A 13,133-nucleotide genomic window follows, 5' to 3' on the forward strand; every position below is an offset into this window, starting at 1 on the left:
TTTTCATAATAAATAATAGTTCCATAAACTGTCTTCGTTTAACCCTGCAAATGTTTCTACTTCGACAAAGAACACAGTTAACTAAAAAAATAAGAAACCTGTCTTTTAGTGAGGTAGTGTAGAAGCTTAAGCATGAAGATGCAGTTTATAAAAGCAAATGAATGGTGCGAAAGCATATAAGAGTAAACTTTGTATTTGATAAAAATGTTTCATTCAACATTGCTGTCTCTAAACTATTGCTTTCCTAGTGAGAAGACGAAGAGTGATCCTGTTCCCATGAGAGCATTGGAAAGCTGACTGGCTGACTGAAGAAAGAAGAAGCAACATGTTGCAAAAGCTTAGATTATCTTGTCTATAATAATGCGTGTTCCTAGATTAGGTTCCTTTCTCCCAGCCCTTTACTCGCATTTACGCTGCTCATGCTAAAAATCTGAGGGTCTCATTTATGAAAAGTTAGTGCTGCCTTAATGTCATTTTTTGATACAAAAGTGGCGCAAACTTACAAAATTGAATTATATTTCGTAAGTTTGTGCTGCTTTTGTGTCAAAAAATGACGTAAAGGCGGCGCTAACTTTTCATAAATCAGGCCCTGAGTTTCTTGAGCCTCTCTTTATGGGAAGATCTGCTTTGATTATTTATTGACTTTGAGCTGATATTTGATGCTGAAGCTTTATGCTTTTTGATCTCTCTAATCAGAACTTTTTATGGATTGCTGAGACTGACAGCTTTTAACCATCCTCATTCCTAGAACAGGGATTTTCTTTTATGGAATATGCTTAATGCATCTATTATGACTCATTGACTGCTTATATTTGATCATTGACAAAACTAATGATTGATATTGATGAATTTATATGCTGACTCAATAAAGATGAACTGCTAAAAAGATTCGATCAATAAGCTTTTAAACTCACATCATCTCTCATTAATGACTGAAAATATAATTGAGGTTGTGATGATAAATCAATTTGATAAACAGCTTCTGTTTAATCTCAGCTAACGGCAAAGATCCATTCACCCAGAGTAAGACAGAGGGGATTTATCAGAATGAATGGTAATATTTTTCTCATAAAACGATAAATTAACTGAGATCCTCGCTCCAACAAAGTAATACATTTATTGTGTTAGTTCAGAATGTAAGTAAGATGTTTGGCAGGAGACAACCCAATGTGAAAACAATGTTCATGGCACCAATTAACACCATGTTTAATACAATAATTCATAAAAGCAATTGCAGATGGAATTTTCGTTACCATGACTGATGCATTTCTATAGTGCAAACATGTCCGCCTCAAAAATCACAACTAGGCCAGTGTGAATCACAATGCGACAAAGGTCTTTCAAATTATTTTTGTCACTTTCAATGTGCTGGAAAAAAAACATACTCTGTAGGGCTCACAAGCAAAACTTTGCAGGGCTGGCTGATCCATTTGCTGCTAACATGTGCAGCTGAGATTAGTAGCGCAACAAAATAAAATGCACTCAGGCTGCTGTGGATTTTAGTCTTATTAAGTTGACTCTTGTTGAGGACATAAACAAAGTGAGAGGATGGATGGATGAGTAAATGGATGGATGGATGGAAGAAAGAAGGAAAGGCAAGATAAGTATAGAGGTTTGAAATGTTAACCGGCAGATAGAAAAGCAATTGTGTAAGGAAGTGACACAAGCACGTGCTCCAATAAGAACACTAAGTCGTCAGGCACTTAGAGAGAGAGTCTGCTGTTCAACCATTGCCTGGATCTCACAGGTTGTGGCCCAGTCTGCATATTTCAAAATGGTTGTATGTCAGAATATTTTACAAAGAAATATTGTGTGAAAAATAGTGTGCCGCAGATGTAATTTACAAGAATGTTGTTCCTTTGGGTTTAGATTTTATACTAATAACTCCACGGAAACTATGATTGTAGACAATGTCTGAGACATGATATTTGTGTAAGGTGATATTCTGACAGCAATATTCTGGTATCAACCCTTACGTACTAAGCCATTTGGAGAAAATAGACAGAAATCAGAATTTTTAAAGTTTGCCAATGATTCTGGCTTGCCCTCAAAATCAGAAAAAATATGAATGCAAGTACACACAGTCACTAAAGAGAGAGAGAGGCATGACTACAGCCTATAGAAGCCTACCATTCACCCTCTTACCTGCGACTGCTTCTGCTGAATAAGTTGGAGCACTTCATGGGTCAGTCGGTAGTCTTTCGACCTTGCATCAGTGAAAACATAAATGAAAGATCCAGGAAGAGAAATTTCTAAAGCAATTTTGATGGCACCAATGCTCATTTCTGGACAGTCACCACCACCCTGTAAGAAATAAAAAATAGACTTATTTTCTGCACCAGAAAAAAAGCAACATATATCAATACAACAAAACAAACCAGTCAAACCGATTCTATCAGAGTAATAAAAACTATTTCAGATTTTAGATCATTTGTGGAATCACAGACTCTCCAGTGATTAAACTGGTGTGGTTCACAGGTAGACCCGGGTAAACGTATCTGCTTTGTCTATATATATTTCTCACTTTAGTATGTTTCCTTTAGGCAGCTTCCATATTCCATCCAACAAAATAGGGGTGGGTTGCCTGTCCAAGATATAACCTGATGACCTTAGGGGATTCTTGTTTTATTTCTTTACCGCTGATCCCTTTTAGAGATGGTTGGGATATTTTTCTTTTCACAAGAATTCTGACAGGGAAGACTTATTTTGGGGAAAAGGAATACATTTCAAACCTATGATGCCCTTTTGACGAGGTATGTTAACTGATTGTTACTATGGACAGTTATGCTATGTAGATTGTTATCATTCAAATAATATTTGTTTAATTATCTTTGAAATAGAGAACCACTTTGTTAGACTTGGCATCCTTGGCGTGGTCTCCCCATACTTTTTGCCTGTTCTTCCCAGGTTGTTGATGTGTGCTGGACTCTGTTTTTGCTGTTTTTGCTACTCTGGGCACTCTACCACTGCTAACCAGTGCTAAAGTGCTAGTGCTCCCATGTAAAATGTATGTGTAAATTGGCTTATCCATAATTGACATATTTGATTTCCAGTAAGTCCCTAGTAAAGTGCACTAGAGGTGCCCAGGGCCTGTTAATCAAATACTACTAGTGGGCCTGCAGCACTGGTTGTGCCACCCACACTAGTAGCCCTGTAAACATGGCTCAGACTTGCCACTGCAGTGTCTGTGTGTGCAGTTTTAAACTGCCAATTCGACTTGGCAAGATTACCCACTTGCCAGGCCTAAACCATCCCTTTTTATACATGTATGGCACCCCTAAGGTAGGTCCTAGGTAGCCCCATGTGTAGGGTGCAAAGGTGGGACATGTACTGCTGTGTGTTACATGTCCTAATAGTGAAATACTGTTAACTTCCGTCTTCACTGTTGCAAGCCTATTTCTCTCATAGGTCAACATGGGGGCTGCCTTTAAATAACTTTAAAGTGCAGATTCCCTTTGAGAGCAGATAGAAATATGGAGTTTAGGGTCTCTGAACTCACAATTTAAAAATACATCTATTAGTGAAGTTGGTTTTTAGATTGTTAGTTTGAAAATGCCACTTTTAGAGAGTAGGCATTTTCTTGCTTAAACCATTCTGTAACTCTGCCTGTTTGTGGATTCCCTGTCAGGGTCAGTTTGACAGTTGGGCTGTTTGCACCTCTCCTCTAGACAGTGACACAAAGTGATCTGGGGTGTAGCATGCATATCCTGATGAGCCATCTGTGCTAGTGGTCACTCACACCTGAATGGACTGTGCCTGCCCTCTCACAATGCAGTCTCCAAGACCCTGGTGTGTGTTTGGGGCCTGGCCTCGGCAAGGCAGGATCTTGTGAACAACAGAGACTTTCCTGTGAAGTAGGCCTACTTCAAAGGCAGAAAGGGGTATACGTATTGGACCCAAAACCCCTGAAGATCAGATCACTTCTGGATTCAAAAGGAACCTCTGCAAAGGAGAAGAGCTGAGAAGTGCTGCCCCTGTCTGTGACTGTGCTTTGTTGGGCTATCCTGCAGTTGCTGCTTCTGCCTGTGAAAGGAGACAAAGACTGGACTTTGTTATGCATTCCTGCTTGAGAAGAATCTCCCGGGCTTGAACTGAGCTTGCCTCCTGTTTTGAAGTATCAGGGCCATCAAAGACTTCCTCTGCTAACATCTGGACTCTCTGCTGAGACTCCTGCCCTGCCAAGTTGTGTCCTATCCAGTCCCTGGGCACTCGAAAGGTGAAGCTGGCAGACAAGAGCTGAACATCCACGCACAGAACGCCGTGCGGAGAAATTTTCGATGCACCATCTGCAATGTGGCTGATAACCAACGCACCACCGACTTCGTGGCTAAAATCGTCGCTCCATCTGCATCGTGGCTGGGAGATCGACGCATTGCAGCTAGAGAAACGACACGCAACACACGCTTGCGGCTGCTGATAATGATACAAACCCCATGCACTGCGGTTTTCTAACACTGTGCGACAGGATTTTGCACGCATCGTCCCTGGGTGTCAAAGTCAACCCGACTCTGCGCAGATCCGAAGTTCCCCGTCTGGAAATCGACGCATCACTCTCTTGTGAGGGAGAAAAACAATGCATCGCCAACCCAACCGGAGAAGAAACGACACACGGCTGCCCTTACGAGGAGGGAATTGACGCATCGCTGTCTTTTCCGACGCATGCTCACCAGTGTGGCTATATTTTTTATGCTAACCAGGTACTTTGTGCAAAATTATTGTTTCCATTGTTTTCTACACTAATTCTTTTGAAAATTCATATTTGAAATTCATATTTTAACTCGTGTGTGCTGGATTTTTGTCGTTTTGGTCTTGTTTGATTTAGATCAATATTACCTATCTTTCCAAACTGGTGTGGTGTCCATTTTGTAGTGTTTTCATTGTATTACTCTGTGTGTTGGTACAATTACTTTACACATTGCTTCTCAGATAAGCCTGACTCCTTGTGCCAAGCTACCTAGCAGATAAGCAGAGGTTATCCAAGTGTGTTTCTCCATTGTCCTGACTAGAGTGAGGGTCCTTGCTTGGACACGGGGTAACCTGACTGCCAACCAAAGACCCATTTATAACACACTTCTATGTCAAAACCTTTTAGGTGTTGTTGTTTGAAGTAAGAACAGAATACAACAATCATCCCACCTACATCCAATGGCCGGGGGGAACAATAGGAAGCAGATGGCAACTCAAATGGAAAGTGGGTGGTAGAAAGGCTGGGAGGTGAGGGGGATAGGATAGAAGGCTGAGGTGGAGAGGACTGTGATTGTTCGACTACTCTTGAAGAGAATTGTGGAGAACACCCAGGTCGCAGTGAGGTGGGTTCTTACTTGAGAGTTCTGTATTTATGTTTCTATTGGAAGTATGATCCACCTGTGTGAGGCACAGTATTTGTAGATATGGTAGGCAGGTCAGCTCCCTGAACTCATTAGAAAGAAACTGTTTGCAGGGTCCCCAGGTGCTGCCAAAATTGTGGCAAAGTGTGAGCTGCCACTGCCATCAGTTTCTCCATTCTCAGGAGTTCCCCATTGTTTGTGTAGCAAGTCCAGTCTTGTCAGTATTGTATTGGTGCCCTGTGGGTTAGGAGGACCTCTTTTAGCTGCACCAAGTGCCAAGGTGATGGGCAGCCCCCAGGCCGACTTCAAAGGATATGTTAATGCATTCAGAAGGCTAAAATATTACTGGGAAACTCAGTGGAGCTCAGTGTAATATATCTCATCGATGTCTGCTAGAGCCTCTGTCCAAAACTGTTGTATTTTGAGGCAGTGCCAAAGAAGATGTGCCAGTGTGCCAAGTTGTCCACACTGCCTCCAGCAGTTGGAATCTCGACCTTGCTTCCATTTGGCCACTCTGTCTTGCATGTAATATCAGTAGTGTGCTATTTTGGTCCACATTTCTGTGCCAGAGATGCTTCAGGCAGAGGTAGGGCTCTATGTAAGATGTCACACCACTCTTTGGGGGTAAAGGTGTGTTCACATACCAACTCCAATTGCTGCTGTAGCAATATTTTAATGGGAGCTACTAAGGTAGTGTGGAATGCGTAAATGTCTGAAAGGAGGCGCTTGTCTGAATAGCTGGTGAGGCGCCACTTTTAAAATGGTGTGGGATATTGGCTGGCATGTGGGTGAACGGGGGGTTCCATGATCTAGTGGAGAATGGTGACATATTGGCAGTATGGAGTGGAGGAAAGACCATAGTTAGATTGGATCTGTGTAAAGTCCATTAGTCCATGAGGTCAAAAATCCCCCACCCTCTTACAGTTAGCCTCTTGCCTTTGTATGAAGGAGGACCCTTATAGCGCTGAGGGGAAGTCTGGGTTCCCTGTTATTGGGGTCTGGAGTGAGATGCGAGTAAAGCGTTTTCATGATACTTGTACTCTGTCCCACATGCTCATTGTCGCCCGAACTATGGGGTATAGGTAAACCCCTGTAGGTCGGTGGGACACTTCCATGGCACTTTCCAAATGTGAATTACGGGCAAAAGCATGGTCTATGAAGCAGCAGTGCTTCTCAGTACTGGGTCTGGCCCATTCCACTAGGTACAGAGGTTGAGCCACCTGATAGTATCCCAGTAGATGAGGTATGCCTAGCCCCAATTCTGCCTGAGCCAGGTAAGCTTGTTTCTTCACCATACAGGGTTTTTTCCCCACCCCAAATAAAGTCATATATGAGGTGTTTGCCAAGTGTATGTCGTGGGGGGGGAGTTGTAGGGGAAGTGTCTGTATAATGTAGACAATCTTGACCACTGCAAGTCGCCCTAGCCAGGAAAGTGTTATCCCTTCCATGAGGAGAGATCAGACAAGTATTGGAGAGGAATGTGGCATAGTTACTTTTGGCAGTACATCCTGGCGTAGAATAGAACTGCAAGCCCAGGTACTTAACTCAGTGGGTGGGCTATGCCAAGAGGAAGAGATGCTCATGCACGACCTGGTCAGCTTTGGGAATGGTAAGAATGAGTGCCTGAGATTTCTGGAAGTTCATTTTAAATCTAGAGGCTTGTCTGAACACCTCCATCTCACGCATTAGTGAAGGCAAATGGTTGTGTTATAGCTATCATGATGTCGTCGGCATATAGAGATAACTTGTGCTCCCTACCCTCCATTGGAAAGCCTGCTATGTTTGGGGTCCTGCTTAGTCGTTCAGCAAATGGTTTCATGTAAAGGGCAAATAGTAATGGGGATAGGGGACAGCCCTGTTGGCTGCCTCTTGCCATGTCGAACGGTTGCAACATCACCCCATTAACCCGGACCATTGCCCTAGGATCGGCATAGCCACACCAGATCCAGCCTCGGAACCATGCGCGCAGGCCAATACCAGTGAGCACCAAGGGAGGTACGGCCAGGGTACACAGTCAAAGGCCTTCTCGACGTCGACAGTTAAGAGAGGCAGTCTGGAGCTGTGTGTTTTGTTAAGGGGAAGGCAAATGTGTTTAGTATTGTCACTGCAGCCTCTCTCAGGTATAAACCCAGTTTGATTAGGGTCTACTAGGCCTTGCCTATAAGGGGGGAGACAAGATGCTAAGATTCTGGTAAAGATCTTGGCACCAGCATTAAACAGTGAAATGGGTCGGTATGATGAGCAGTACGTGGGGTCTTTACCTGGATTAGGAGGACTGCGATGGTTGCCAAATTTCATGGTGTCTGTGAGAATGCCTGTGGTGCTAAAGGAATTATACAGACAAGCCAGGAGGGGAGCAAATGAGGCTGCAAACACCTTACAAAAATCAGAAGTGTGGCCGTCCTGACCAGGTGCCTTGTCTGGTTGCAGCCATTGTATGGCTTGGAGTACCTCACTAGGGTGCATATCCTTATCCAGATTTGAAGCTTCGTCTTGGGGGAAGTGGGGTAAGGGCAACTGTAGTAGTGGGACTCAGTGTTGCCAAAATCGAGTGCTTCTGCAATGTATAAAATAGAGTAGAAGTGTTCAAACTCCTGAGCAATTCGTTCATCTTGATACATTCTATTGCCCTTGGATCCCTCAATCTCAGCTAATTGCTGTTATAGGGCCTGAGCACAGAACCGGCGGGGCAGTAGGTGGCCCACCTTGTTACCACCTGCAAATATTTCTGTGTTGTACCCAAAAGAGCATACTCAGCCTTGTCCATGTCTAGGGCCTTGAGTTGTTTGAGGGCTGCCGTAAGCTGGTGCTGCGTTTTAAGAGACCCAGTGCATCTATATGTCTCCTCTAATTTAGCCCGCCTGTCTCTTCTTTCCCTACTAAGTTGGGCCGTGATAGCTGTGAAGCAGCTCTGGATTACTGCCTTCAGTGTATCCCATAATAAAGCAACAGGGGTGTCTGGTGTGTCATTAGTGTTCAGGAAAGTATGAATGGCGTTGGTTATTTCGGGTATGATGGAATCATACGTGAGTGGTATATGATTAAGGCACCAGATGTGATGTTGAGGTGTCAAACCAGGTAAGTGCAGTGTAATGTCAATGGGTGAGTGTAGGAAAGCACCATCTTGCCTGGCATGTTACCCCCATATTTCACTGTATATATGTTGTTTTAGTCTATGTGTCACTGGGACCCTGCCAGGCAGGGCCCCAGTGCTCATATGTATGTGCCCTGTATGTGTTCGCTGTGTGATGCCTATCTGTCTCACTGAGGCTCTGCTAACCAGAACGTCAGTGGTTATGCTCTCTCTGCTTTCCAAATTTGTCACTAACAGGCCAGTGACTAAATTTACCAATTCACATAGGCATACTGGTACACCCATATAATTCCCTAGTATATGGTACTGAGGTACCCAGGGTATTGGGGTTCCAGGAGATCCTTATGGGCTGCAGCATTTCTTTTGCCACCCATAGGGAGCTCTGACAATTCTTACACAGGCCTGCCAGTGCAGCCTTAGTGAAATAACGTCCACGTTATTTCACAGCCATTTACCACTGCACTTAAGTAACTTATAAGTCACCTATATGTCTAACCTTCACCTGGTGAAGGTTGGGTGCAAAGTTACTTAGTGTGTGGGAACCCTGGCACTAGCCAAGGTGCCCCGACACCATTACACGCGTGCACTGTACATAGGTCACTACCTATGCACAGCGTCACAATGGTAACTCCGAACATGGCCATGTAACATGTCTAAAATCATGGAATTGTCCCCCCAATGCCATTCTGGCATTGGGGGGACAATTCCATGATCCCCCGGGTCTCTAGCACAGAACCCGGGTACTGCCAAACTGTCTTTCCGGGGTCTCCACTGCAGCTGCTGCTGCTGCTGCCAACCCCTCAGACAGGTTTCTGCCCTCCTGGGGTCCAGGCAGCCCTGGCCCAGAAAGGCAGAACAAACGATTTCCTCTGAGAGAGGGTGTAACACCCTCTCCCTTTGGAAATAGGTGTGAAGGCTGGGGAGGAGTAGCCTCCCCCAGCCTCTGGAAATGCTTTGATGGGCACAGATGGTGCCCATCTCTGCATAAGCCAGTCTACACCGGTTCAGGATTCCCCCAGCCCTGCTCTGGCGCGAAACTGGACAAAGGAAAGGGGAGGGCTCCTTCAGTGTGTCCCAGACCTCTGCCATCTTGGAAACAGAGGTGTTTGTGGCACACTGGACTGCTCTGAGTGGCCAGTGCCAGCAGGTGACATCAGAGGCTCGTTCTGATAGGCTCCTACCTCTCTTGGTAGCCAATCCTCCTTCCTAGGTAGCCAAACCTCCTTTTCTGGCTATTTAGGGTCTCTGCTTTGGGGATCTCACCAGATAACGAATGCAAGAGCTCACCAGAGTTCCTCTGCATCTCCCTCTTCACCTTCTGCCAAAGGATCGACCGCTGACTGCTCAGGAAGCCTGCAAAACCGCAACAAAGTAGCAAGACGACTACTCGCAACCTTGTATCGCTTCATCCTGCTGGCTTTCTCGACTGTTTCCAGGTGGTGCATGCTCTGGGGGTAGCCTGCCTCCTCTCTGCACCAGGAGCTCTGAAGAAATCTCCTGTGGGTCGACGGAATCTTCCCCCTGCAACCGCAGGCAACAAAAGACTGCATCACTGGTCCTCTGGGTCCCCTCTCAGCACGACGAGTGTGGCCCCTGGAACTCAGCCACTCTGTCCAAGTGACTCCCACAGTCCAGTGACTCTTCAGTCCAAGTTTGGTGGAGGTAAGTCCTTGCCTTCCCACGCTAGACTGCATTGCTGGGTACCGCGTGATTTGCAACTGCTCCGGCTCCTGGGCACTCTTCCAGGATTTCCTTCGTGCACAGCCAAGCCTGGGTCCCGACACTCTAACCTGCAGTGCACAACCATCTGAGTTGTCCTCCGGCGTCGTGGGACTCCCTTTTGTGACTTCGGGTGGACTCCGGTTCACTTTTCTTCTAAGTGAATGTTCAGGTACTTCTGCGGGTGCTGCCTGCTTCTGTGAGGGCTCCCTGACTTGCTGGGTGCCCCCTCTGTCTCCTCATCCAAGTGGCAACATCCTGGTCCCTCCTGGGCCACAGCAGCATCTAAAAACTCTAACTGCGACCCTTGCAGCAAGCAAGGCTTGTTTGTGGTCTTTCTGCGTGGGAACACCTCTGCAAGCTTCTTCACGACGTGGGACATCCATCCTCCAAAGGGGAAGTTCCTAGTCCTCTTCGTTCTTGCAGAACACCAAGCTTCTTCAACAGGTGGCAGCTTCCTTGCACCCTCAGCTGGCATTTCTTGGGCTCCTGCCCACTCTCGACACTGTCGCAACTCTTGGACTTGGTCCCCTTGTCTTACAGGTACTCAGGTCCGGAAATCCACTGTTGTAGCATTGCTGGTGTTTGTTCTTCCGGCAGAATCCCCCTATCACGACTTCTGTGCTCTCTGGGGGTAGTAGGTGTACTTTACACCTACCTTTCAGGGTCTTGGGGTGGGCTATTTTTCTAACCCTCACTGTTTTCATACAGTCCCAGCGACCCTCTACAAGCTCACATAGGTTTGGGGTCCATTCGTGGTTCGCATTCCACGTTTGGAGTATATGGTTTGTGTTGCCCTTATATCTATGTGCTCCTATTGCAATCTACTGTAACTTTACATTGCTTGCATTACTTCCTTTTGCTATTATCTGCATAATTTTGGTTTGTGTACATATATCTTGTGTATATTTCTCATCCTCATACTGAGGGTACTCACTGAGATACTTTTGGCATATTGTCATAAAAATAAAGTACCTTTATTTTTAGTATATCTGTGTATTATGTTTTCTTATGATATTGTGCATATGACACCAGTGGTATAGTAGGAGCTTTACATGTCTCCTAGTTCAGCCTAAGCTGCTTTGCCATAGCTACCTTCTATCAGCCTAAGCTGCTAGAAACACCTCTTCTACACTAATAAGGGATAACTGGACCTGGCACAAGGTATAAGTACCTCTGGTACCCACTACAAGCCAGGCCAGCCTCCTACATTGGTTGTGCAGTGGTGGGATAAGTACTTGTAACTAATTACCCCTTTGTCATTGTGTACTTTTCATTAGAGAATAATATACAAAACAAGTTCAGTGTATGTACAACTAATCAAAAAGTTTTGCTTTTCTACTCTTACACTTTCTACTAAGTGCTGAAAAGTACTCTAAAACGTATAAAAGTTTCCAAAAAGTTAGAAAAAGTTTTTTTCCCTGTTCTTTAAAAAGTTCTGAAACTTTTTCTCTCTTCTCACTGTCTCTAAACCTTCTCTTATCATGTCTGTTGTAGAGTCTGCTCTTAAAATGGTCAATACTACTTATGACAATTTGAATTACAAGAGCCTAAAGAGTCTCTGCTTAGATAGAGGTTTAGTGATAGGAAAGAACCCCACAAAAGAGTTTCTATATAACATGCGTATTGTGAATGATGAGTCCCAAGCAGGCACTTCAAATGAGAAGTTAATAGATGGCTCCCATTCTGACTCAGGATAACCTTGAGGGAGGTGGGGAGGGTTCTGTTCCAAATCTGCCCCTTAGCAGACCACCTAGCAATGCTGGTAGTAATAGGAGCTCCCATCATAGTAGGGATGTTTTTATTCCTGGAGGCCAGGTTGTTAGATTCCAGTCAGTTAGGGACAGATCTCCCTCTGTTGTTTCCAATTTATCCTCTGTGTCCAAGCATTCCCAACCCACCCACCCTGAAGACAACATGTTAGAAAGGGAACTCAAAAGGTTGAGAGTGGAAGAGACCAGACTGAAGCTTAAACAGCAACAGCTGGCTCTAGACAGGGAATCCCTAGACCTGGAGAAGGAGAGACTGAGATTGGGGTTTGGACCCCATGGTGGCAGCAATAGCAGTATTCCTGATAGTAATCCTGTTAGAGAGCAGGATTCCAGGAATCTGCACAAGATAGTTCCCCCTTACAAGGAGGGGGATGACATCAACAAGTGGTTTGCTGCACTTGAGAGGGCCTGTATGGTACAGGGGGTCCCTCAAAGGCAGTGGGCTGCTATATTGTGCCTATCTTTCAATGGAAAGGGTGGGGATAGGCTCCTTACTGTTAAAGAAAGTGATGCTAACAATTTTGCAGTTTTGAAGGATGCACTCTTGGATGGATTTGGCTTAACCACTGAACAATACAGGATTAAGTTCAGAGACACCAGAAAAAAGTCCTCACAAGACTGGATAGACTTTGTTGACTGTTCAGTGAAGGCCTTGGAAGGGTGGTTACATGGCAGTAAAGTTTCTTACTATGAAAGCCTGTATAATCTTATTCTGAGAGAGCATATTCTGAATAACTGTGTGTCTGACTTGTTACACCAATATCTAGTGGACTCAGATCTGACCTCGCCCCAAGAATTGGGAAAGAAGGCAGACAAATGAGTCAGAACAAGAGTGAACAGAAAAGTTCATACAGGGAGTGACAAGGATGGCAAGAAGAAGGATGGTAAGTCTTCTGACAAGGGTGGGGACAAAAGTAAAACTGAGTCTTCATCAGGCCCACAAAAATCCTCTGGTGGGGGTGGTGGGTCCAAATCCTCTTCAAATCAAGTTAAAAAGCCTTGGTGTTATTTGTGTAAAGTCAAAGGCCATTGGACAACTGATGCCAGTTGTCCAAAGAAAAACACCAAACCTCCCACTACCACAACCCCTACTCCAAATTCTAGTGCCCCTAGTAATAGCAGTGGTGGTGGGAGCAAACCTACTAATAGCCAATCCAAGGGAGTAGCTGGGCTCACTTTTGGTAATTTAGTTGGGGTTGGTCTTGTTAGGGAGACCACAGA

General features: G+C 45.0%; 1 protein-coding gene across 1 annotated transcript in view; it reads right to left on the reverse strand.

Moving 5' to 3' along the window:
* HMCN1 (hemicentin 1) overlaps positions 1–13,133 on the reverse strand; it is a 1,093,576-nt gene that overhangs the window by 877,301 nt on the left and 203,142 nt on the right. Inside the window, exon 3 of the mRNA XM_069232006.1 lies at positions 2,146–2,304. Within this exon, the coding sequence (XP_069088107.1) occupies positions 2,146–2,304 (159 nt within the window). The remainder of the gene's footprint in view (positions 1–2,145; positions 2,305–13,133) is intronic.

This window comes from Pleurodeles waltl, chromosome 4_2, assembly GCF_031143425.1.
Source record: "Pleurodeles waltl isolate 20211129_DDA chromosome 4_2, aPleWal1.hap1.20221129, whole genome shotgun sequence".
NCBI lineage: Eukaryota > Metazoa > Chordata > Amphibia > Caudata > Salamandridae > Pleurodeles > Pleurodeles waltl.